Consider the following 21,772-nt stretch of genomic DNA (forward strand, 5'->3'; position numbering starts at 1 on the left):
ACTCCCGTTTATCCTGCCACCCACACACGCCCAAGCTCATTACAAGGCTCAGGACCGCCAAATGCCAACTGTCATGTGGTTAGGGGTTCATGCCAGGAACCAAGCAAAATACCCAAAACCAAAACCAAAACCAGTACCAGAACCAGTACAAGGACGACAAAAGCAGGAAAATCTCTAGCTTCGGTTCGAGCATCAAATTTTTGGCAGCAAATAAAATTTCGTTGTGTTCTCTAAAGATTTTCATGCATTGACAGAAGACGAAGGATGGCAGAGTCCTGCCAGGATAAATTAAAATAGATATGAAAGAAACTACAAGAAAATACTTAAACAAAAGCAAGTGGAAGTCATAAAAACCCACTTTATTCACAAGTTCCCTTTAATTTCTCACTGTGTATCAAGATAGGAAACGGATAGGAATGTAATGCAGGATGTTGGACCCCTTGAAACAACCTACTCGGCACTCAAAAATCCTAATGCACGAGAATTTCATTGTCGCCTGGCAGAGCTCATAAACTTGTTAAATGGAATTGCCGTTCGGTGTTGGCATTGCTGTTGCTTCTGCCTTTTGTTTTCGGTCCCAGCTAGCATTGGCACAGTGCTATTTGGACTTGTTCTCTGTTTTGTTCTCGGATTGTTCATCATTTTGTCAGTCAGCATCTGGCATTGACATCCTTAAACGTGCTCCATAATGCTGCGATGTTGTTCCTCGCCCCAAAAACAAAAGCCAATTATGTGCCCTGGAACGCACACAAAATGCCAGCTGACCTGCTGGCCAGAACGAAAGCCAAAACTAAACTGCAGATAGTCTGGAAAACTCTAATAGCATACTTTCTCGGCCGGGGAAGGTGGCGAAATGAAAATGGCAAAGGGAATTTGTGAGGCTTTAGTTGGAATGCTTTTCGAAACGTATAAACTTCACACTATTGCTAACGAATTTCTGAGATTTCCTGCAGATTTCATGGCGGGGATGTGAACATGATAGGTTAACTATAAATCCGAAAAGGAAATCGATGCATGGACCCTAAAAATGCTTCCTAGAACAATTTGATTTGTGACATGATTTCCGCGACGGAGTCAATAATCTCCGCCCTCGCATCCGCCTCCGCCTTCGACTACGACTCCTCCTCGATTTCGACCCCATTTTGCAGTTGACCGAAAAACGCGTACAAATACCATTTTATAGTCGGAGGATATATGTTTATTCCGCATGCCAGCCACATGCCCACATGGCTGTATGGCTACATGGCGTATGCGCAATAAAAATAACTGTCTAACCACATAACTTACTAGCCCGAGGAAAACTGAGTGAAAGTCCACGAGTGCCTTTCCATGCACTTGAAGCAATTTGTCTTGCCAGCTACGTGACTTATTCCACTCTCCTCGTACTTCGTCAAAAATCTAGGAATATATATATATCTGGAAAATACTTTCACTAGATGCTTAGCTTATACCCAAATGTCTTGTTTTTTTTTTGTTGGTGAGGTTGCGATTTTTTTATTACCTTTCACTGGCGCTGTGTGTCAAGGTGCGGCGAGGTCAGCACTTTTAACGCAAATCCTTCGCGACTGCCGGATGTTGAACTGATTGCACAACAGCCGTGTGGCATATATGTATACAGCTGCACACTATGCTCTACACGAGGCAGTCATTTCCGTTCCATTCCATTTCGTTTCGCCGCCATTTTTAGCGATTTTCTAAGCGGCACTCATTACGTTATGCAAGGTGAACGGATGGAAACATTGCTAGAAAACTTGGTTTGTTTAAGCTTGAATTTTAAAATATTATACAGAGAAATCTGGCAATATAGTAGAAACATTTCTATTTACTTTTTCAAGCTTTGTAGTTCCATTTTCCCAAAAGTCTTCGGCTTATCAACAACTATCTCAATGTCAAGTGCCAAGCGCATTAAAAGCCTGGCCCACAGCATTTTGGAATCAAACTAAAAGATACACTTTTAGTGTGGGCTTTAGACCACAAGCTGCCACGTGAAGAAAACACATACCACAGGCAAAAATACAAAAAAAATTGTTAGCTAGTAAAGACGGCAAGAAAAATGTAAAAGAAAACAAAAGACAGCCGGAGAAAGGCTTAGGTAAACACACTCAAGAGATAACAAACGCCCGCATTGTGGCAAGCAAACACATGCCACACAGCTTAGAAGGAGGCGCGGATTCCAAGCGGGCGTAGCAGCGTTGCACACTTTAGTTTGTGGGGTGCATTTGTCTTAATTTGTGACAAATGCAGGACAAGATAAATACGTAGCTAACTGTGGGATACATTTTCAAGAATCAGTAAAGCAGAGGGTCCAATATTACTTAAAAATATATGTATTAAGTGAGTAATAGTCTTGATTCTTGATTTCTATCTTAAATATTGATTTCTATATGACCATCTATCTATTAGCCTTTCTTACATTTAAGATACCCTAGAGTATCCTAGAGTATAAAAGTTAAAACACTTGGCAGAAAAGCGCCATTATAGCCTGGTCCCAACTGATGCAAAGAAGAATCTACATAGAAACCCGAAAAGCCTTCCATCAGCAAGAAGTAAAAAGCTATTCGAAAGTTGCGAATCGCAACCAGCTAAGACATGTTCGTCACTTATCATTCAAAGCCTCCTTTAAAATAAGCCTAAAACCTAGAATAGGAAAAAAATCGAAATTTTATTGTTTTATTTCAAAACTTATTAAAAATTTAGACCGTAGGGGTGAAAAATTAGCAGTGACCGATGGCTTCCCAGAAGAAGGTGATCGTTATAGAATCAAAGAGCTTATTTGACAAGATGCTCGAAGACGCAGGACCCACTAAACACATCCTTGTCGAGTTTTTTGCCACTTGGTGCGGTCCTTGTGCGATGATTGGTCCACGATTGGAACAATTGGCGGTGGAATACAATAACAGAATGATCATCCTGAAGATCGACGTGGACTCGAATGAGGAACTGGCTATTCAGTATGAGATAACCAGTATGCCGACCTTCCTCATCATCAAGAATCGTGTGACTCTCATCCAGTTCGTGGGTAGCAATGTGGACAAAGTCGTCACCACAGTGGAAAAATATGTGGGCAAGCCGGACGAGTTAAAGGACAGTAAGGGGAAGGCGCCCGAAGGATCAGGGGCTCAAGCTGTTGCCAAACTGTAACGATCCCCAGAAAATGTTTCTTCAAGGGGGTTTTTTAGTCAGGTCATCTGCAGTAATCATCAAAATTAAATTGTGTCGAAGGTCCTTTCTTTATTTTTTTGTTTATTTGTATTTTTTTATCGCATTTTTTGTCCTGGGACGCCTTGAGCAACTCCAGGCCTTTAAAGAGATCCCCAATTAAATTGATTCCCAGCTTGGTTATTTAAAGAAGTGCCCACTTCAGCCCCACGCCCGCCTAACACTAAACAAAGAGCCTTTTGTTGCCGAGATTCACGACACAGCTGCCATCCAAACACAGGGGAACCATTTTGCAGGGAGCCAGGCATTGTCCTTAGCCGTTATTAGTGCCCCTAAGCTGCTCTATATGTGGGGGCTCTCGCCTGTCGTTGCCATTATTTCAATTAGATTAATTCAGACCGGTCTGCACGGCTTGATGCCTGATGTTTGTCATGTGGGTGTCCTGTGCAAGGTGTGATGTGAGAACGGCCATCTGAACATATCCTGGAAGGACTAATAGGATGAGAAATAAAAGACCCCAATAAAAACCAATTTAAAAATTTGTCTACAAATTTAATTATACTTAATTACACTTCATTTAATTAAAAAGATTTGTCACAAGACAGAAAACAGGAAAACTATTTTTTCCGCCATCTTGCATTTTTAAAGCGCCATCTGTCGGCCTCAAATGCAAGTGCGAAGCAGCAACAGGACCGGGAAAGGGCAGGACATTGGCCAGAAATAACTGAAACGATGCCTTATGTCCTCCGGGTCCTGACAGCTGTAAACTGACACTTTGTTTTACTCAACCTTCAGCTGAGTGCAATCCTCTATTTTCATTCCTTTTAACATTCTTAAGGACCTTATTGAAAACTTATTTGTCTTGCAATTTTTTCCGTTTTATTTTTGCTCTCTCCTTTCGCATCCTTGCTTGTTGCTTTTGTTTTTGGGGTATGTGATGGGTGGCATATCCCTCCTCATTCCTCAGCAGTTTCTATCCTTCTACCATAAAATCGAAAAGTTTGCTGGCGTTTAATATGAGCAAAGTATAGCTTGCTTGGCGGGGAGCTAACAAAAAAAAAAAAAAACAAAAAAACAAAAAGAATTCGCAACCGAGAGCAACAGAGATGGGTAGAGCGATAATAGAAAGAGACAGTCCGATGACTGGCTTGACTTTCTTCCGCCAGCGACATTTGCATTTTTATTAAAATGAGAAATTGCAGCAGTTGCAGTTGACTGAAATTCCCTCTTTCTTTTTTTTTTTTGTTGAGGCGCCACAAGGATGGACAGATGGCTATTAGAAGGGGGTGGTATTGGAGGTAGTGTGGAGAGGTCAGGGGGCACACGTTCTGTTAACCATCCGACAATAGAAAATTCTATTCGTTAGAGCAACAAATAGAAACCCATAAGGTGGCAGTTCGAATTCAAATAAAAGCCAAATTGTTTTGCTGACAATATACCATTTTCTAAACATTCTTTAAAACAAAAAAACAAAGTTTAAACTTTTAAAATATTTATTTATTTATTTACCTCAATTTAACGTTAAAAAAAAACTTCAACTTCAAACCTCAGATAAACAATAGAAAGCAATATCTTAAACCATATGCCCTGAGAGGAGGGTGTGGGCCATAAATTTGGAACTCGACCAATGCCGAGTCTTCGGTTTGCCGCGCTGTTGAAATTTATACGCCAAGCTCTGCCAGGTCCAAGCCTCCATTTTACTCGCCCCTCTAGAGCATCTCTTTTGTTATGCAAGTTAATCCTTTTTATAGCCATTGTTCGGCGCATCAACACGCCCCCTCTAGGAGAATTCACGCAGCAGCCCAGCCCTGTACATTTCTTTCCAGGCGGGTAGTGGTGGCGGTGTTGCTGGAACAACAGGGCGGGGGCATGCAGCAGCTGTGGCACATGTCAGTGCATTTTTCAACGACTCCAAGAGGCGACACTGCCAAGCCAACATATTAGCTGCCACACATGCCGCACAGTGGGTTACAGAATGAGTGAGTGAATGGGTCTGGGGGATAGTAGATAGAGGAGGGCAAGGATATGCCAGGATGGCATTGAGAATGCAGAGGAAGAAAAAAAAGGAGCTTCTTTAAGATTTATCAAGGTATTTCAAAGAAAAAAGATACATTCTCGTCACCCATTATTTCTTTTTAAATTAAGAATTAATTAAAAAAAAAAGTGCCTCTTAAAGTGCCTTTTTATTTCCGATTTTTTATAGAAAAAAATTAATTTTTTAATGCCACCCCCTATTCTGAACATCCATTAACAGAATTTTGTTTCAAGGAAAGTTGGTAGTCTTTTTGGCCGTGTGGGATTGGACTCCGGACGGAGTTGGTGCATGTGCAGCTAAAGCTACTGCTGATATCCGGACTAAAATCTGGCGCATGTTGCGGCCGCAGCAAGTGTTTGTGTGGCATGCCGCAAATTCATTATTATTTTCAACTTTCCCCATCCTCCCAGTACCATCTGCACATAAACACTCTGCCCCGGATGAAGTGGCAGCAGGGGCAGCATCCTGGGAAAACAAAGGAACAGGAAAATAGCTCCTGCTTCCACCAGGATGAAGAGACCTTTAAGAACTCAACAAGTAGCACGAAGTCTAGGCGGCAAACTTGAAAGTAAGCTGGGAGTTGTTATCCATTTCAGGAGACTTTAGATCTTATGGAGGAGACTTTGATGGCAAATAGAATTAATTTTAGGAACAGAAAGGGGTCATATCATAATCGAATTAACCAACTTTAATTGTAGAAGCCACATGAACATTCTGTCGACTGAGTAGGACGTCACCTAGACAGGATACAGCCACTCCTCCAGCGGATCGGGCTCTGTCTTTTTGCCCTTTGAATCCTCGTCACTGCTGCACTGACTGCAGTCGCTGACACTGTTGCCTCGGCGCGGTACCTGCGTGTATGAACTTCTCGGTGGTCGTGGTTCCGAATCATCGTCGGAGGACGAGGATGTGGTTCCCAGAAGCGAATCCAGAATGCTCTGGGCCTGGGCCTGCGCTCTGGCCTGGATGCGACGATGACGACGAATACGACGCAGACGCGCCGGGGTCATCGGCAAACGATCGTTCATATCGATCACCATCTGGGAGACGTGATGGGCGATGGTGGCCGCCTCAAATGTGGTGAGAGTACGGTTGCCCCGAAGGTTGCGGGCAACCTGGGCAATGTGGGGCGGCAATGGCGACCCGGATGAGGAGGATGACGGCGATGGCGAAGCCGAAACGGAGCGACTCATCGATGCCCAGCGGCGTCTGTTGTTTAGGCGCCTCCCGCTCTCATCGCGCTCCCGGGGTCTCAAGTTGGTGGAGGCCGGCACTGTGCGCAAATCCGAAAGCTCGGTATCCGAGTGACGGTTACTAGTTGCGCTACGGCTACGGGTGCGACTACGGTTGCGATTCCGGTTACGGCTTCTGTTCCCGTTCATCTGCTCCATGAAAGAAAAGGCCTGCTGCAGCTCAGGGTCCGAGGTCAGGGATTCGTTTACAGATTCGGATGCGTTGCTGCCATCCATCGATGTGTTGGAGATCGACGGCGAGAAGGACGTCGGCTGTGAGGTCATCAAGTCCAAGTTTGGGCTTACTGGTCCGGGGGTGCGGTTGCTCTCTTCCGCGAAGTATTCTATTGAACCCTCGGAGCCGGACATCTTCGTGTAATATAATTTCAAGCGATTTAAAAATTAAGCAGATTTTATGAACTGTATCGAAAGGTTTACAGGAATGTTCTGATTGAGACTTTCTACTTTCCGAGATGATGCTTGTCGTTTTGAAGTCTTAAAAGTCAAAGAAGCAGTGATTGAGAAAGTGGGGACCTATCGATATGTCTCAGACTGAGAAAACAAAGAAGGTTCCTGAGATCTAAAATAAGTTTTCTGAGAAAACCAACCATCCTCAGTGGTTTTTTTTTATTTTTTTGTAGAACCTGATGAACTAATAAAATAGAAAGTTAATTTTATCGATAAGTTATCCCTATCACCCCTAGTTTTCTGTAATTATTAAAATGTATTTGGTTTCAAAAGAAAATAACACAAATTCATTCGAAACTCAAGAGCCCTCCCCAAAGGACGATCATATCTTTGAATTGTATGATGGACAAACACAAGAAGAGTACTTGGCTGCTGTGGGAGAAACTCTGGAGAGCTTTCTGACCATAATGCCGACCCTTTTGGGCTTTATTTTGTCGGCGATCCTTTGTGAACATATGCAGTTGAAGTCCCTTCGAAAATTTATCCTAGAATTCATATTAATTGGACCTCCAACCGTGATGTTTTGCACCGTGGCCAGCACTTTTGAAGTCTATTACGCAGCAATAGTTTCCTTAGGTATCCTGATTTATATCCACCGACATAGCAGCCGTGAGAACCATCAAATATATGAGATTGGAAAACGGCCAGCAGTGTTCTCTTTACTGAGAGCCACCGCTTACAGTGGAACTAGTGTGTGCATCCTGGCCGTGGACTTCAGAAGCTTCCCCTATAACTACAGCAAGAGCATGCAGTTTGGCTCCTCAGCCATGGACATGGGCATAGGACTCTTCGTAGTGACCATGGGATTGGTGTCGAAGCGGGCCAGGACCTTCTCGGACCTGAGAAAAGTAACCAAGTCGGTGACTGTTTTGATGCTACTGGGCCTGGCTCGTTATTTCCTCTTTGTCAACACGGGATACCAGGAGGAGTATCCAGAGTATGGCCAGCATTTAAATGCCTACTTCATCCTGGGACTCACCAAGTTAATGGGAACTTTATATAGTCTTCTGACCAGGAGCAATGGCCAGCTTCTGGGACTGTCCTTGGGACTGCTCTTTCTACACGAAATGACGCTCCAATCGGGACTCCTGGACTTTGTGATTTCAAAATCGGAATCCGATCAAGATTTCATCGCTGCTAATAGAGAAGGACTCTGTTCCCTTACAGGCTGTGTGGCTCTGTATCTCCTCAGTATGTACTTTGCTCAATGGTACACCTCGAAGGAAAGCCTCAGTTACCAACTGTTGCGCCGCAAGTTGAAGCAGATCCTAGCAATCTCCTTGATCTGCTGGTTTCTCACATCCCTTTTCATTCCCGGCACGGATATTCATAGAGGTACCTTCAACTTGGGATATATAATTTGGATTTCCGCAGTCTGCATGACGCTCGTCTTTATATATTCCTATATCTTTGAGCTGGCTCTCGTTCAATTAGACTACAGACCAGAAGCTAAAAGCCTTGAGCTATGCGGTTTGCCTCAGAAAAAGAGCGTTTTGTTGCCAACCTATGTGGAGAGCATCAATATGAATGGTTTGGTCCACTTTCTGGTTTCCAACCTCCTCACGTTGATTGTGAAAGAAACTGTGGCAACTTCAAGGCAAAGTAATACTTCCTGTATCCTGATGTTGATCGTTTATATGTTCATCGGCTCTGGAACTGTGTTTATTCTACTCAAGAAAAATATTCGATTGGCTTAACCTTTTAAATTAAAAATATAGTAAAAAGTTAAATAGTTTATTCAACTTGACTCTTTAAAAACTCGCTTATCCCACTTGATATCCATTGGCCAGTAATTAGCTGGGAGTGCTATTCATCTGCTGGCCACCACAAAAATTCAAATGAATTGGAAAGCGGGAAAAAAAGGGAATAGTCAGACAGACCCTTTGCATATAGACTCCACCGACAGCCCGACTGTGAGCGACTGCCCTCGAACTTTTCAAGTTAAGTGGATTGTGTAAAATTGATGAAACTTCCGTTGGTCCTTCTCCTCCAGCATCCTCCAGCCCAGACTTTGTTTCCCCTTCAGCTGGATGTCGGATGCCACTCGCCATTTCTTGTTGTCGCACTTGACAAATGCACAAATGAAAAATCAAATAGTCCGGCGAGCAGACTGCATCTGTCGGATTAGCAGCTCGGCAGCCAAGGAGGCTGGAGTCTGGAGTGGCATCTGGGAGCTAAGACAGGGTATATATGCTCCTATATCCCTACTCCTATATCAATAAGCGGGCGATTTGTCAGCTGAGCCACTCCAATCCCTCATCCAGGGACAACAAATTACTTGCCGCTTTTAAACTCATTAATATTTAATGCATTTAGGCACCGCCACAGATGTGACCCTCCAAAAGCCATCAAATTCCATTCGAACCACAAGTTAGGCAACCCAAATGGGCCGTTTTTGTGCAAATATTTATGTGACTTGGTCAGTTGAAAAGTTACTTAATGGATGGTGCATCATTAGGGCTTAAACTAGGGAATTTATTTCTTTGACTTAAATCTTAGACATCCACACTCCCAACTTTTGTGTCAAGTCAGAAAATGAAACTCCAACGGAAGGAGATTTGTCAGCCGAAAGCTTTTAAAGCAATCGACATTAGAGTAATCCTGTTTCATAGACAAGCTTTCAGCATCTGTTTGGAATCGAATCCCGATAATCGAAATACAATCTGACCTCTTTCGCCAGCTTCCCTCGGTTGACAATTTAGAAATATATATTTTATGCACATTACCACAAGAGGTCACAGCGCATTTATCACATTTGTTTGTGACTCGGAGTCCTGTGTCCCGTGTGCTGTGTTTCTTGCAATGTTTTGTTTTCTTTCTTTAGGGACGTCCCTTGAGGGGACGATGTGCTTTTATCTCCTGTTCCAGTTGGCTTTGCTCCACTCACCTACGCTGCCTGTCTCTTTATAGTCGGCTACGCAATTCAATTTATTTGGTATTTCTTATTTATTTTGCCCTTTTCTCTTGCATCCCTACTTTTTCGGTGCTTGGCACTGACAATTGAAAACCGCAGCCTGGCTGGCAAACAATCCAGATCCAGATCCAACCAGCCAACAGGCAAACAAACAAACAAACGTTATAAGCGCGGCCCCACTCGTACAACGGGGCGTATGAGTTACGAGTTATGTGCATTGCGACGCCGAGGCTCGTGTCTGTATTTTTGTGTTTTTTTTTTTGGTTTTTGTGACAGCCACAAAAACTTTCTTGGTTTGTCTTCGCTTGCCCTCGTTTTGAATTTTCTTGGTTTGTTTGTTTGCTCATTTAAATTGTTTAATTTGCATTAAGTGACAGGCAGCAGTTATTTTCTTGTGCGAAATTACTCCAGTACCCCAGAGCTTTGATGCTTGAAAGGAGCTATACACTGTATAGTCGTTTAAAAACTTTTAAAAAACTCTCTAGTCCCCAGCCAAAAATTTCAATCTACCTAAACAAAGTCCAAAAAATAAGAACTCAGCGGAAATAAATCCAGGCATCAATTAGAATGCCAAACAAATCAGCGAGGGTATAAAAACGCTTTGAAACAGATGCGAACATTTTTGAAGAGTGTGTGAATTGCAAATAAAATGTGTGCAATAAATCATTGCTAAAATGTCAGAATAAATCCGGTGAAAAAATGTCGAAGAAATACATGAACGAGGAATGTAAAAAGAATAGAATTGCCGAACTGGAAATCCAAAATATTTACTTTATGTGATGTGTTATCAAAAACAGAATTTGTTTCTCTTTTTTCCCCCAAAATGCAGCTATAAAGTTTAACTTAATGTAAAGATAGACGTTGAAAAAGGAGTTACTATAATCAGATACGATGTCCGGTAATGATGTTTCGGTGACTGAGACAGCCCAAAGCGATCAGGTATGTTATCAAGTATTACTATCAAGAGAGTATATCCAGTGAAGCTTAAAAAATGAACACAAACACTGCATGAAGTTAAATCGCATAGTACAACTATGAATACATTATAGTCCTGACACCCTTTGATCCCAAGCAATTTAAGTATCAACGATTATTTGCATATTCAATATTTGATTGCCGGCATGATATATATTTGCTATGATTTTTGCCGACCGATTTTTGGTTGCATTTTGATCCGGCTATTTACCGAAAACAGAATTGTGTTTGTTCTGCATATTTTATGGTCGCCCCAAACATATATACGTATAAAGAAGGATGTGAAACTACCTTCCCAAATAGCTCCCCTTTATCCTAGATTCCTTTGAATATTCATTTTTGGCCACAGATTTTTTCTATGTGTGTGTTTTTTGTATAAATTATGGGCATGTTTAAGGCAATTCTGGACGGTATTCACGTAGCACTTAAAACATATTTATGCATTTGGTTATTTTGTTGAAATTTTATTGCCTACATTTTAGGTGTTTGCCACACGTACGCGCTCCCATTCACACACATATGTATGTACGTGTTGGTCTGTCGGCTTGTGTGTCAAAAAATATAATTTATTAGGGCTGTGCATTTGAATTTTTGGTGTTCTTGTTGAAATGAAAACGTTTTTCTGGGCCATCTAACCAAAATGTAAAACATTCCCTGTGGGACAAAAATAAACAAGGTTTATAGAACAATTATTAAGTCACCATTAAGTGGTTATCCTTTGGGCTTAAAGAGTCCTTTATGACTTATATTTGTTTCATAAGATGCTACTTTTTGGCAATGCCCCTGCCTCAATTAACATGATTCGTTACAGTATCCTTAGAGTAGTCCTTTGGCGGCCATGCCAAAAATCAAGCAAACGTTGCCTGCTTTTTGGCGCACTGATCAAGCACTAATCAAATAGGACCTCAAAGCCAGCTCATGGCGAATTGTTTGGTATTTACATATCATTTGTACTCACACCCATGCCCACCCCGTAGGCCCACTTGAAAATAACCGAATGACTGCTCATTACGCCAGACGACATTGGGTGGCGGATGATTGGGGCCGGAAGATTGGGGCACGCCGAAGAGGCTGGGGAAAGAGGGGAGGAGGGCTGAAAGGGGCAAGGATATATGGAAAGCCGGGTGGAGCCTGGAGGAGATGGAGACTGAAGCCGTGACACAGTTAAAGGGCGAGAGTGCAAAAATTTTGCTGGTGCCCTGCCAAGTGGGCTAACGATTTTATGTCCGCTTTGTCTGTGACTATGAGAGACTACACTGAGAAGAAATATAAGGACTTTGTCTTAGAGTTTACTGAACAAAAGTTCATAACTAAAGCAGGCTCTGAAGCGGATTAATTCAAAATATATCTAGAACTTTTGTAAAGTAAGTCCTGGAGAATCTAAAAAAAAGCCTTTAAAATAAAGTAAAAAATGTTAATTAAATATTTCTTTATCCCTTCTAGACTTTTATCTCAGTGTATATATGTTTGAGAGCGAGTTGGTCGACATTTGGTCGTTATTTGATCATCATTAGCGATACGAATCGGGTAGGGTCCGTACGAAACTTACGTACTTACGTATCGTAAGGTCGCCTGCATGTGGGCGCCTCTTCATTGTCCCCTTTACCCTTAGCGCCCCACCGCCCTATGGGCCTGCCACCCCCCTCCCCATTTGAGAGTTCAGGGGGTCGCGCCTCGATTTGCTTGGCTGCACCGAAAGTTGCAACAAAAGTTCCGTTCACTCGCTGGTCCGGTCTTTGTGTTGTGCTTGACTTGGCTCGCTGGCTCAGTGGCTCTTTTGATTAAACCCGAAATCCGGCGGGTGTTGGTCCCAGGATGCCGTAGTGGCTTTAGAGGAGGGTGTGCGATGGTGTAGCAGAGTGTAATTAAATAATTGCGGTGAGCAGTGCACTCGCCAAACCAAATCGAGCTAATGTATTTGGCGCAAAATCGCACTCCACCTTCCTTTTATTTCATTTTATTTGGCTTTTTTTGGGGTTTTCTCTTTATACTATATATATTTTTCTTTTTTTTTGGCTGCCAGCCTGGCACAGTACCCATCGTTTTTGGCTCGTTTCAAGTTTGATTTCGTTATTTACTTTTACCCAACTTTGGCGCAAATTTCATTTCATAACTTAGTTTTCGCGGTTTTCCCATTGCGGGATTTGGGAATTGTTGTTGGGGAGGTTTTAAGCTAGACCTTGGGTGTAATTTACTTACGTGGAAATTGAGTTGAACTAAGTAGTTGCCGAAACTTTGGGAGCACTAGTTAAATATTGTTATCGAAAAGCACTCATTTTAATTTTATTTAAAAGACAGGAAATTAAAATTCTTTACAAGTTGCTTTGTAATGTTTTGTTAAACAAGCCTATCCATAAATACCATTTATTAATAGATTATACTATTTTAAACATAAGTTAGAAGCACGTTTTCAATAATTGTTATAAAATATATACATTATTTAAGTTCCTTATATATTTAGTATAATTTAATTGCCATTTATTATTCAATAATAAAGTTAAATCGTTGCTGCAATCTCAGCAAAATTCGTTTTTATTTTGGTTTTTTTTTTCACTTTTTTTCACCAGTTCAAAGGACCTGAAAAGGATCCCCAAAAAATCCTGTTACCCCCACGTTGTTTTGTATCCTTTGTGTTGTGTAACATCTTGTAGTTAATGCTTGTCCCTTTGTTGCTGCTTCAATTTGTGTTTGCCGTTGGATTTCCTTTTGCTTTGAGACCCCAAGAAACAAACACACACACACACGCAGTACACCCTCAAAGGACTCGCACGTACCCCCATTACACAATCACACACACACTGAGAAGAGTGTGTGGGAGGTGATTTAACCGGCAGTGCTGTCCACAAATCAATTTTATGTGTGTTCCTCTCTCTCTCTTGTCCCCCGAAACAATAATAAAAAAAACAACAAGTATCAACCTGCCAATGCAGCTGCACATCATCAATATTATCGCTACCACAAGCAACACCAGCAGCAGCAGCAACAGCAACAGCAGCAACAGCAACAGCAGCATCAGCAACAATTGCAACAACAGAGCTACCTGCGACAGCAACAACGGCAATTGCAGTGGGAGCAGCAGCAGCAGCAACAGCAACACCAACAGCAACAGCTTCAACATCAACTAACCAACAGCTCCAGCGAGTTTGATGAGTTCCACTGGCCCAGCAAGCAGACTGGCGGCGAAACCCTGGGCGGAAAGATCTATATAACCCCCGCCGACATACCGCCGCCGCCCCAACCGCCCCTTCTCAACAACTCCAGCAACAGTCACAGCCACCACAATGGCAACAAGGCCCGTCAGCAGCAGCATCAACACCAGCAGCAGCAACAGCAACATCCTCACCTTCATCCACACATCCACCCACATCCGCATCCACTGCCGCACCACCAACATGGACACCGGACGCCACCGCACCGCTGCAAATGCGAGCATCCAAGCATCGAGCTGATGGGATACGAGGATGCCGCCATTGCCACCGCCACCGCCAGCAACACTGCCGCCAATGTGGGCGGAGGTGGTGGCATGCACCACCATCAGCGCCACCAGCATCCGCCCTACTACTACAAGGCGATGGTGGGTCGGCGACCGAGCGCCAAGCTCCACGAGTCCATGCTGGGCGGGGGCAGTAGCCTGGAGGAGGACGATGTGGTCAGTGCCGGTAGCTTCGGGGAGGGGATGTCGCGGTTCAAGGTAAGCCACCAAACGGACCAGATGTGACAGGCCAATGGAATGATGAATTCCTGTTTAAGGATATAAAAACTATCTTATAATATTATTTTTACTTAAAAATAGTACTATTATTATATGAATATTTTTAAAACTATAGTTTTATAATACATAAGTTTTAGAACTATCCTGAAAAAAAAATTTAACTGATAAACAGCTAATGTGTGCAGCCACAAGGATTCCAAGGATTCAGATAAATAGCCTCTCTCCCAGACCGCCATCCGCTGTTGGCGGCATCCTCGGCTGCTTGGGTCTGTAATTAAATTGATTTGCCCATGAGTGCGAAAATGGGCCGCTGATTGACCACAATGTCCGTGCTGATAAACACAAGATGAACGGGGAGCTGAGTAGCTAATATATCAATCGAAATTGTGGGCGGTATGTGGCTGTGATTGGGTGGTTTCTTTTCACTCCCCATCATGTCTGTCTCATTGTCATTTTGTGGCTTGCCGGCAACAGGTGGCACATAAAACTCTGGACTTGATTGGAATCATTACCGCAATGTGCATGGGATAAAAGTCCATTACATGTTTATTGTTTCATTTACATTTCTATACTGTCATTTTGATAAAATAATAAATTACAATACAAGGTATTCCTTCATTCTATCCTACTCATTGGATACAAGGGGGAATTAATTATTATAAACACCTCCTAATCAAAATATCCCCCCCAAACCCTTGATAATTATGCAAAAACCCCAAAGCCCAACTTATACTTTCAGCTCATTAGTTCAACACGTTAAAATGTACACACAATTAGCAGGAAAAAAATAATGATAAAAAAAGGCAAGCCCCTCAGGAGGAAACACTCCCTGAAAAAGGCAAATTAATTAATTCCAGGACAGTTTAATGAAAAACCAAACGACAAATGGCCAAGCCAGAAAAAACCGGCCCCAAGCAAACAAGCAAAGGCCAGACACAAAAAAGTCATATATTATTTCTGTTGTTGTTGTTGGTTTGTCCTGTGAGGTCCTGGGGATGAACCTCGAATAGTTGTCGTCAAGCCCCTCACGTCGCAGCGATTATGTCCGGAATCCGGATAGAAACAAAAAGCTGAACAAGTATACGACATGTGGTACAGTTCGAGTGGAAATTCCCAAACAGTTTCAATGATGAAAACTTCAACTAATTGCCGGATGTCCAGTCATCCGTTCCTGTTTCCTGTTGTGGGATCCAATTAAAATACAACTCTACTCAAAAACCATTCAATTTCATATTTATTAAATAGATTGAAGATTGGCGAGTGGGATTGAAACATGTGGCATACAGTTTGTGAGGTGAGCTGCCTAATTGCGCCATATTGTGCATCGAATTGAATGGAAAATCCCAAAACAATCAAGGCACAAAAAGTGTTGGTCCGAATGGACATTGATATGATTGAAGTTGGTCAAGCGTTGTTTCCATGGATCAAATTGAAGTGGGGGGCGAAAACAACTATGAAAATACAAAATGCTCTTATAGGATTACTTGTCTAAAATCAGCAAACAATATACCATCGAAATCGTACTAATGTATATATTAAAATTCTTTGGAAAGAGTTAAGGTGCGAACATTAGGTGCATTCATAAACAAAATGGAATGTATTTAGTGTCTTAGGGGTAATTAAGAAAATTATAAATAACAGAACGTCCACTAGGAATTTAAATGCATCTCGAAGATTTTTATTTTCATTGAAATGCAAACTAAAGTCCCAATGGCCAACGATATCCAAGTGGAACCATAAATTCTCTATACTCATGCCAAGCCAAAACATATAAAACGCTGCAAAGTAGTAACTAACATGTCTTCGACGTTGCCAGTTTCGCCTCCATGGGACTATATATTATGGACTGGTTGCCAAGAATTTTTTTTTTTGGATGGGGACAACCAGGGACTACGTACGTGGTCAATGGGGAGTCCCTTACACGTGTCATGTGGCTTGGAGAAAAAAAGGAGCAGTTCTCTATCCTCCGACACTTTGATTTTGTTTGGGATTAGCGTAAAGTTTCTACAAAACTTGAATATTAAATGGTTTTCGCATTACCTTCGCAAATGCGAGAATGTGAAAAGGTGCAGCGGAAACTGGTTTTTCAAGAATTCTTAAACGGTAGCTAATAAAATGACTTTAATATTGAAAAGGTAAACAAGTCGTTTTATCTTGTTTGCTCTGGGAAACCTGATATTTAGGCAAAGAAAGTAGTTGGATATTTCTGAGAAAGTTTGGGAATAATTAAAATAAATCCAAGCTTCATATTAATCAGTATATTTCGCAAAAATGAAAATTAGGTGGAGCATCGATATACAAATCTCACAGCCATTTTCAAGATTTTGAAAAAAATTTGTCATCAGAAAATTTAACAAAAAATCTCAAAAATATTTTGTATCTGGATTTTGATGCATATCGGTGGAGAATCGATCTACAAATCGATTAAGGTATCCCGCTTGACAATCGGATAGGTATTGGCAAAGATATGCCTTCGCGGGGAGTCATATTGTCCCCACCAGCCATTTTCAGGATTTTGAAGGGGACCCATCAGAAAATTTAACAAAAAATCTAAAAAATATTTTGTTTCTCGATTTTGATGCAGATTGAAGAGGAATCGATCTAAGATTCATTTGCTGAAGAATCAGATGAATATTGGCCAAAATATGGCCTTATCTGAGGGTAAAACACATCACACCCTCGTATGGGTTTATCGAAAAGTTCACAATACATTTGTGCGGGATTTCAAATAACTGACAGGAGACACAACCAAAAATGTATCGCAGCCCATAACCTTGAGCTGAAAAATAATATAATCCCATTTAAAAATCAGACAAAAGTGTCACGCTCTGCCAAAAATCCACTGACATGATTCGACAAAAAACAGTTGAAAACAGAAATGAATACAATGGAAAAGCATTTCGTTTAATGATAGATTTCAGCAGCTCAATTAACACATCGAACATGAGCTAAATAAAAAGCTGACAGAAAATACTACTATTTTTGTGTCTCCAAGAGGCGTGGACAACTTCAATTATTTAATCGCGCAATGTAAAATTATGTAAACGAAACAACAAACTTGGCAAAAGCCCCAGACAGGTCCGAAAATATGTGTACTCGATACGTAAAAAGTAATTTCTGATTTTGTTTGCTTACGTCATGCGGCAATTGCTATGCCGGGGACCCCCTTTAGGCCCCTTTCTCCCGGCTTACCTGTGTCTGTGGACGGCTTGCATACTATAGTACTGACCAGAGCATAAACCAGTTATGGGCGACCCAGTCTGGAGCTGGTTAACAAAAAACTACTTTCATTTTCGCTCTTCGCTGTGCGATATGGCTTTTTGGACTCATTTCTTTTTGGTTAACCCTCTCTACCTGGCTTTAAGGCACTGATAAAAATAATAGGGCTTTTATGACTACTCCTTTAAAATATATTTTATGATGACACTATTTTTTTTTTGAGTGTATGCCATGCACTTTGGTTTCGTGGCTTTTTGAGTGGATCACGTTGAGTGAATGGAGATGCGAAAGAAAAAGTCATTGCGCATGCGCAACGTTACTTTCCATATATACCTTTATATATAGACGTGTCTGGAGTTACTGATTAGCCAGTAAGATAGTATCCAAATTAGCGAAGTGCGCACTGGGTTTGGGCCGTATAATTTGGCCTGGCCAACTTGGTCAGCCCAGAAGGCGCCCGATTACAGAAATGTGAATGGAAATGAAAGCCATTTTCCCAGCATGGAAATGAGGGGTTACTGAACTGTAATTGCATTTGAAAAAGTATCTTTAGAAAGCTTTTATTTTAAATATTTTAAATAAATTGTAATAACATCCTCATTCTTTATCTTTTCAAACAGAACCTGATGAGTTCCAAGGAGAAGAAGCGTCGACTGCGGATCATCCTCACCACCATAACAGCGATCGTTGGCTTGGCTCTCCTGGCCACTGCCCTGTACTTCATCATCCGAACCGACGAGAAGGATGGTTCAGATAACAATGACGGTTCCTCGGATAATGCCATCGATCTGGAGGATGTTCTCAGCGGCCAATTGTACGCAAAGAGATTTAATGGCAGCTGGAGCAATGGCAACAGTCTGATATACAAGGAGAGTGCGGTGAGTTCAGAACTAAATAGGCTATAGAACATAAATAATATTCCATTTCAAACGAAAACATCTAGTCCATTATCGAGTATGATGCCAAGACTGGAGTTCGAACCACTCTCCTGCACAATGCCGGCCAGTATGTCCTCTACGAGAAGTCCGCCGATGGGCAGTTCCTGCTCCTGGCCAAGAACTACAAGAAGAACTTCCGGTACAGCTTCCTGGCCGAGTACGATCTCTATAACTTTAATACGAGCCAGACCACAGCACTGACCATCCAGGGCCAGCAGTTGTATCTGAGCATGGTCCAGTGGGCGCCCAAGGGGAATGCCTTGGTGATCAACTACGACCGGAACTTGTACTACAAGCAGAACGCCCTGGACGAGGAGATCGTGCTGACCAACGACGAACAGGCTGGCATTCTCAACGGCATTCCAGACTGGGTCTACGAGGAGGAGGTGTTCAGTTCAAACGTGGCCACTTGGTTCAATCCCTCGGGCTCCCAGCTGGCTTTCATCCGGTTCGACGACTCGTCCACGCACCTCATCAACTTCCCCTACTACGGAGATGCCGGTGACCTGCGGTACCAGTATCCACTGCACCAGGTGATTGCCTATCCTAAGGCTGGATCCTCGAATCCCAGCGTCCAACTCATAATGGTGGATCTGGAGAAGGCGGTGGCGGGAGGACAGAGGGAAGGCTTCGTTACCAAGATGCCGGTGCCTTCTGCTCTCAATACGGAAACGGACTACATTGTGACAGTGGTCAGTTGGGTGGACAACGACAATGTCCTGTCCATCTGGATGAACCGTATTCAGAATGCCGCCTATGTGGAGACCTTCAACGGACTCACCCGCAAGACTGTAAGTAAATAAACCAAAGAAACCTCTCAGACATCCTCTAGAAATATCCTTCCCTACGTAGATCTACAGAACGGTATCAGAAACAGGATGGGTGGATCTTTACACCGCCCCCTTTAGAAATCGCAATGGTTCCCGTCTCGCCGTCGTCCTGCCCCACAACAACTACAAACACCTACAGCTCCTCAGCTCCAGTGTGGTCAGCTCGGAACCCCAACAGCTGGAGCCATTGACCGAGGGAAAGTATGTGGTGGACAGCATCCTGCACTGGGATGGCGACACCGATGTCATCTTCTACACGGCCAATACGGAGGAGCATCCAGAGCACCTGCATCTGTATGCGATTCGGGCACAATCCAAGCAAAGCGCCAAGTGCCTCACGTGCAACCTGATCAAGTCCGGGGACGTGCAACAGACCTACTTCTCGGCCATCTTCAATGACAATAACCACATAGTGATTACCTCGCAGGGTCCCGGCATTCCCACCACCCACATCTATGAGTGGAAATACGAAAACTGTAGGTTTAATCCTCTAAGAGATCTGTGATTTATAAAAATCTGATCTCAAATATTCAATTGCAGCTCAAGTTCAGCTCTCCCATGTGATCGACTGGGAAACCAATGAAGCCCTTAGAGCCAAACTGAAGGGCGTGGCCCTGCCTTCCCACAAAATCCTGACCTTCAACATCGATGGTGGCTTCCAGGCCAAGGTGCTGCTCCAACTGCCTCCTAATTTGGACACCAGCGGCAAGACCAAGTACCCCATGTTGGTGGATGTCTACGGTGGACCCGATTCCTATTCGGTAAGGAGAGATCTCTGATAAAAAAGTTAGTTGTGTTTATTATTTTTGGATTATTATTAGGTCACTACCAAGTGGATGCTGGACTGGGGTACTTACTTGTCCTCAAATCAGTCTGTGATCTACGCCAAGATCGATGGTCGTGGTTCGGGACTTCGGGGGGAGAGTCTTCTCCATGCCATATACCTCCAGTTGGGCACCGTGGAAATCAGTGATCAGATCAGTGTTACGAGGTAGGATATACATATATCCTTTATGCTTATCCCGATCTAATTTTGTAAATACTCCTTTTTAGAAACCTCACTCAACTATACAACTACATTGATCCCGATCACGTGGGCATCTGGGGATGGTCTTATGGAGGCTACGCCGCTGCCATGGCTCTGGCCAATGATGACAACCAGGTGTTCAAGTGCGCCGCTTCCATAGCACCTGTAACAGACTGGGCTTATTATGGCAAGTCTTACACAACTCCTTAACTAGAATTCTAGTCTGAAAAAGTACTCCTTGCAGATTCCATTTACACAGAGCGTTACATGGGTCTGCCCACCACAAATGAGGGGGGCTATGCCAACTCCAGACTGAGCACGAGGGCCCAGAAGCTGCGGGGCAAGAAGTACCTGCTGGTCCATGGCACCCTCGACGACAATGTCCACTACCAGCAGGCCATGATCTTGGCCAAAAACCTAGAGCGATACGACATCCTCTTCAAGCAGATTGTAAGTGCTACAAGTCCAATATAATTTTTTCTTATTAAACCCAATTTTTGCAGAGCTATGCCGATGAGGATCATGGCCTGTCCAATGTGCGTCCGCACTTGTACCACTCCTTGGATCGATTCTTTGGCGAGTGCTTTGCCAGCAGTCGTCTCATGAAAAGTGCCAAATAAACAGGGCAATAATAGCAAACAATATAGTCGATAGTGCAACATAATATCACATAATGATTAGCTGTGTTCTAAACCTGCTACCAAAAAATAAAAACATTTTCAGCTGCTACTAGAATGAGGAAAACTAAAATTGGTACTTAAAAAGTTAATATATTTCAATTTAAACAAAAAAAAACTATAAAGCAAGTAAACAAGTAATCAGAAAAGTCAAATTTAATAAAAGTTCAAAATGCTTAAAGAAAGAAACGTTAAAAATTAAAATTAAAAATCAACATAATGCAGGTCCAACAGTGTTATAAGATAACTTGGAACAATAATCTTTTCAAATGGCATTTTAAGACATTTTAATGCGGATGACACTTATTTCATCCCATATAGCTGCAATTTATTAAAGTGAGTCTAAAGTATTGTCTAGCTAGTGCCTGATTAAATTGCTAAACAGAAACAATTACTGTAGATATCGTCGCAATTCAAATTTAAAACGATATATATATATTCGAAAACTTTTGCAAGCGCTCTTCAATTAAAGCTTACCAGCTGTAGGTTGACAATTTTTTAAATTGGTAACAAAAAACTTCCTGTAAATTAAATATACAAAATCAAACCCAAGGTAGTTAATAATGTTTTGTAGCTTTTTAGTTTG

The 21,772-nt window shown here is 42.4% G+C and overlaps 2 protein-coding genes across 4 annotated transcripts in view; both read left to right on the forward strand.

Moving 5' to 3' along the window:
- The window catches only part of LOC6507247 (venom dipeptidyl peptidase 4), a 71,238-nt gene extending 50,083 nt beyond the window's left edge, over positions 1–21,155 (forward strand). The window contains exons 2-11 of one of the 3 annotated variants that reach the window (XM_014909631.3): positions 10,638–10,747; positions 13,695–14,474; positions 18,335–18,592; positions 18,658–19,443; positions 19,505–19,958; positions 20,023–20,243; positions 20,304–20,473; positions 20,536–20,696; positions 20,754–20,959; positions 21,013–21,155. In XM_014909631.3, coding sequence (XP_014765117.1) covers positions 10,700–10,747; positions 13,695–14,474; positions 18,335–18,592; positions 18,658–19,443; positions 19,505–19,958; positions 20,023–20,243; positions 20,304–20,473; positions 20,536–20,696; positions 20,754–20,959; positions 21,013–21,129 — 3,201 coding nt within the window. In that variant the 5' untranslated portion in view covers positions 10,638–10,699 and the 3' untranslated portion in view covers positions 21,130–21,155. The remainder of the gene's footprint in view (positions 1–10,637; positions 10,748–13,694; positions 14,475–18,334; positions 18,593–18,657; positions 19,444–19,504; positions 19,959–20,022; positions 20,244–20,303; positions 20,474–20,535; positions 20,697–20,753; positions 20,960–21,012) is intronic. The other 2 variants (XM_001956358.4, XM_014909630.3) reach the window with 2 other exon arrangements.
- Positions 2,582–3,234, forward strand: LOC6507246 (thioredoxin-2). The gene has a single exon (XM_001956361.4). It carries the CDS (start codon positions 2,728–2,730, stop codon positions 3,139–3,141), a length of 414 nt encoding a protein of 137 aa, XP_001956397.2. The 5' UTR covers positions 2,582–2,727; the 3' UTR covers positions 3,142–3,234.
- Positions 21,156–21,772: the final 617 nt, after the last annotated feature.

The sequence above is a fragment of the Drosophila ananassae genome, chromosome 2R (assembly GCF_017639315.1).
Source record: "Drosophila ananassae strain 14024-0371.13 chromosome 2R, ASM1763931v2, whole genome shotgun sequence".
Taxonomy (NCBI): Eukaryota; Metazoa; Arthropoda; class Insecta; order Diptera; family Drosophilidae; genus Drosophila; species Drosophila ananassae.

What these genes read in the sequence shown, in the direction of transcription:
- LOC6507246 (XM_001956361.4), top strand. Translation starts at nt 2,728, where the DNA reads ATGGCTTCCCAGAAGAAGGTGATCGTTATAGAATCAAAGAGCTTATTT.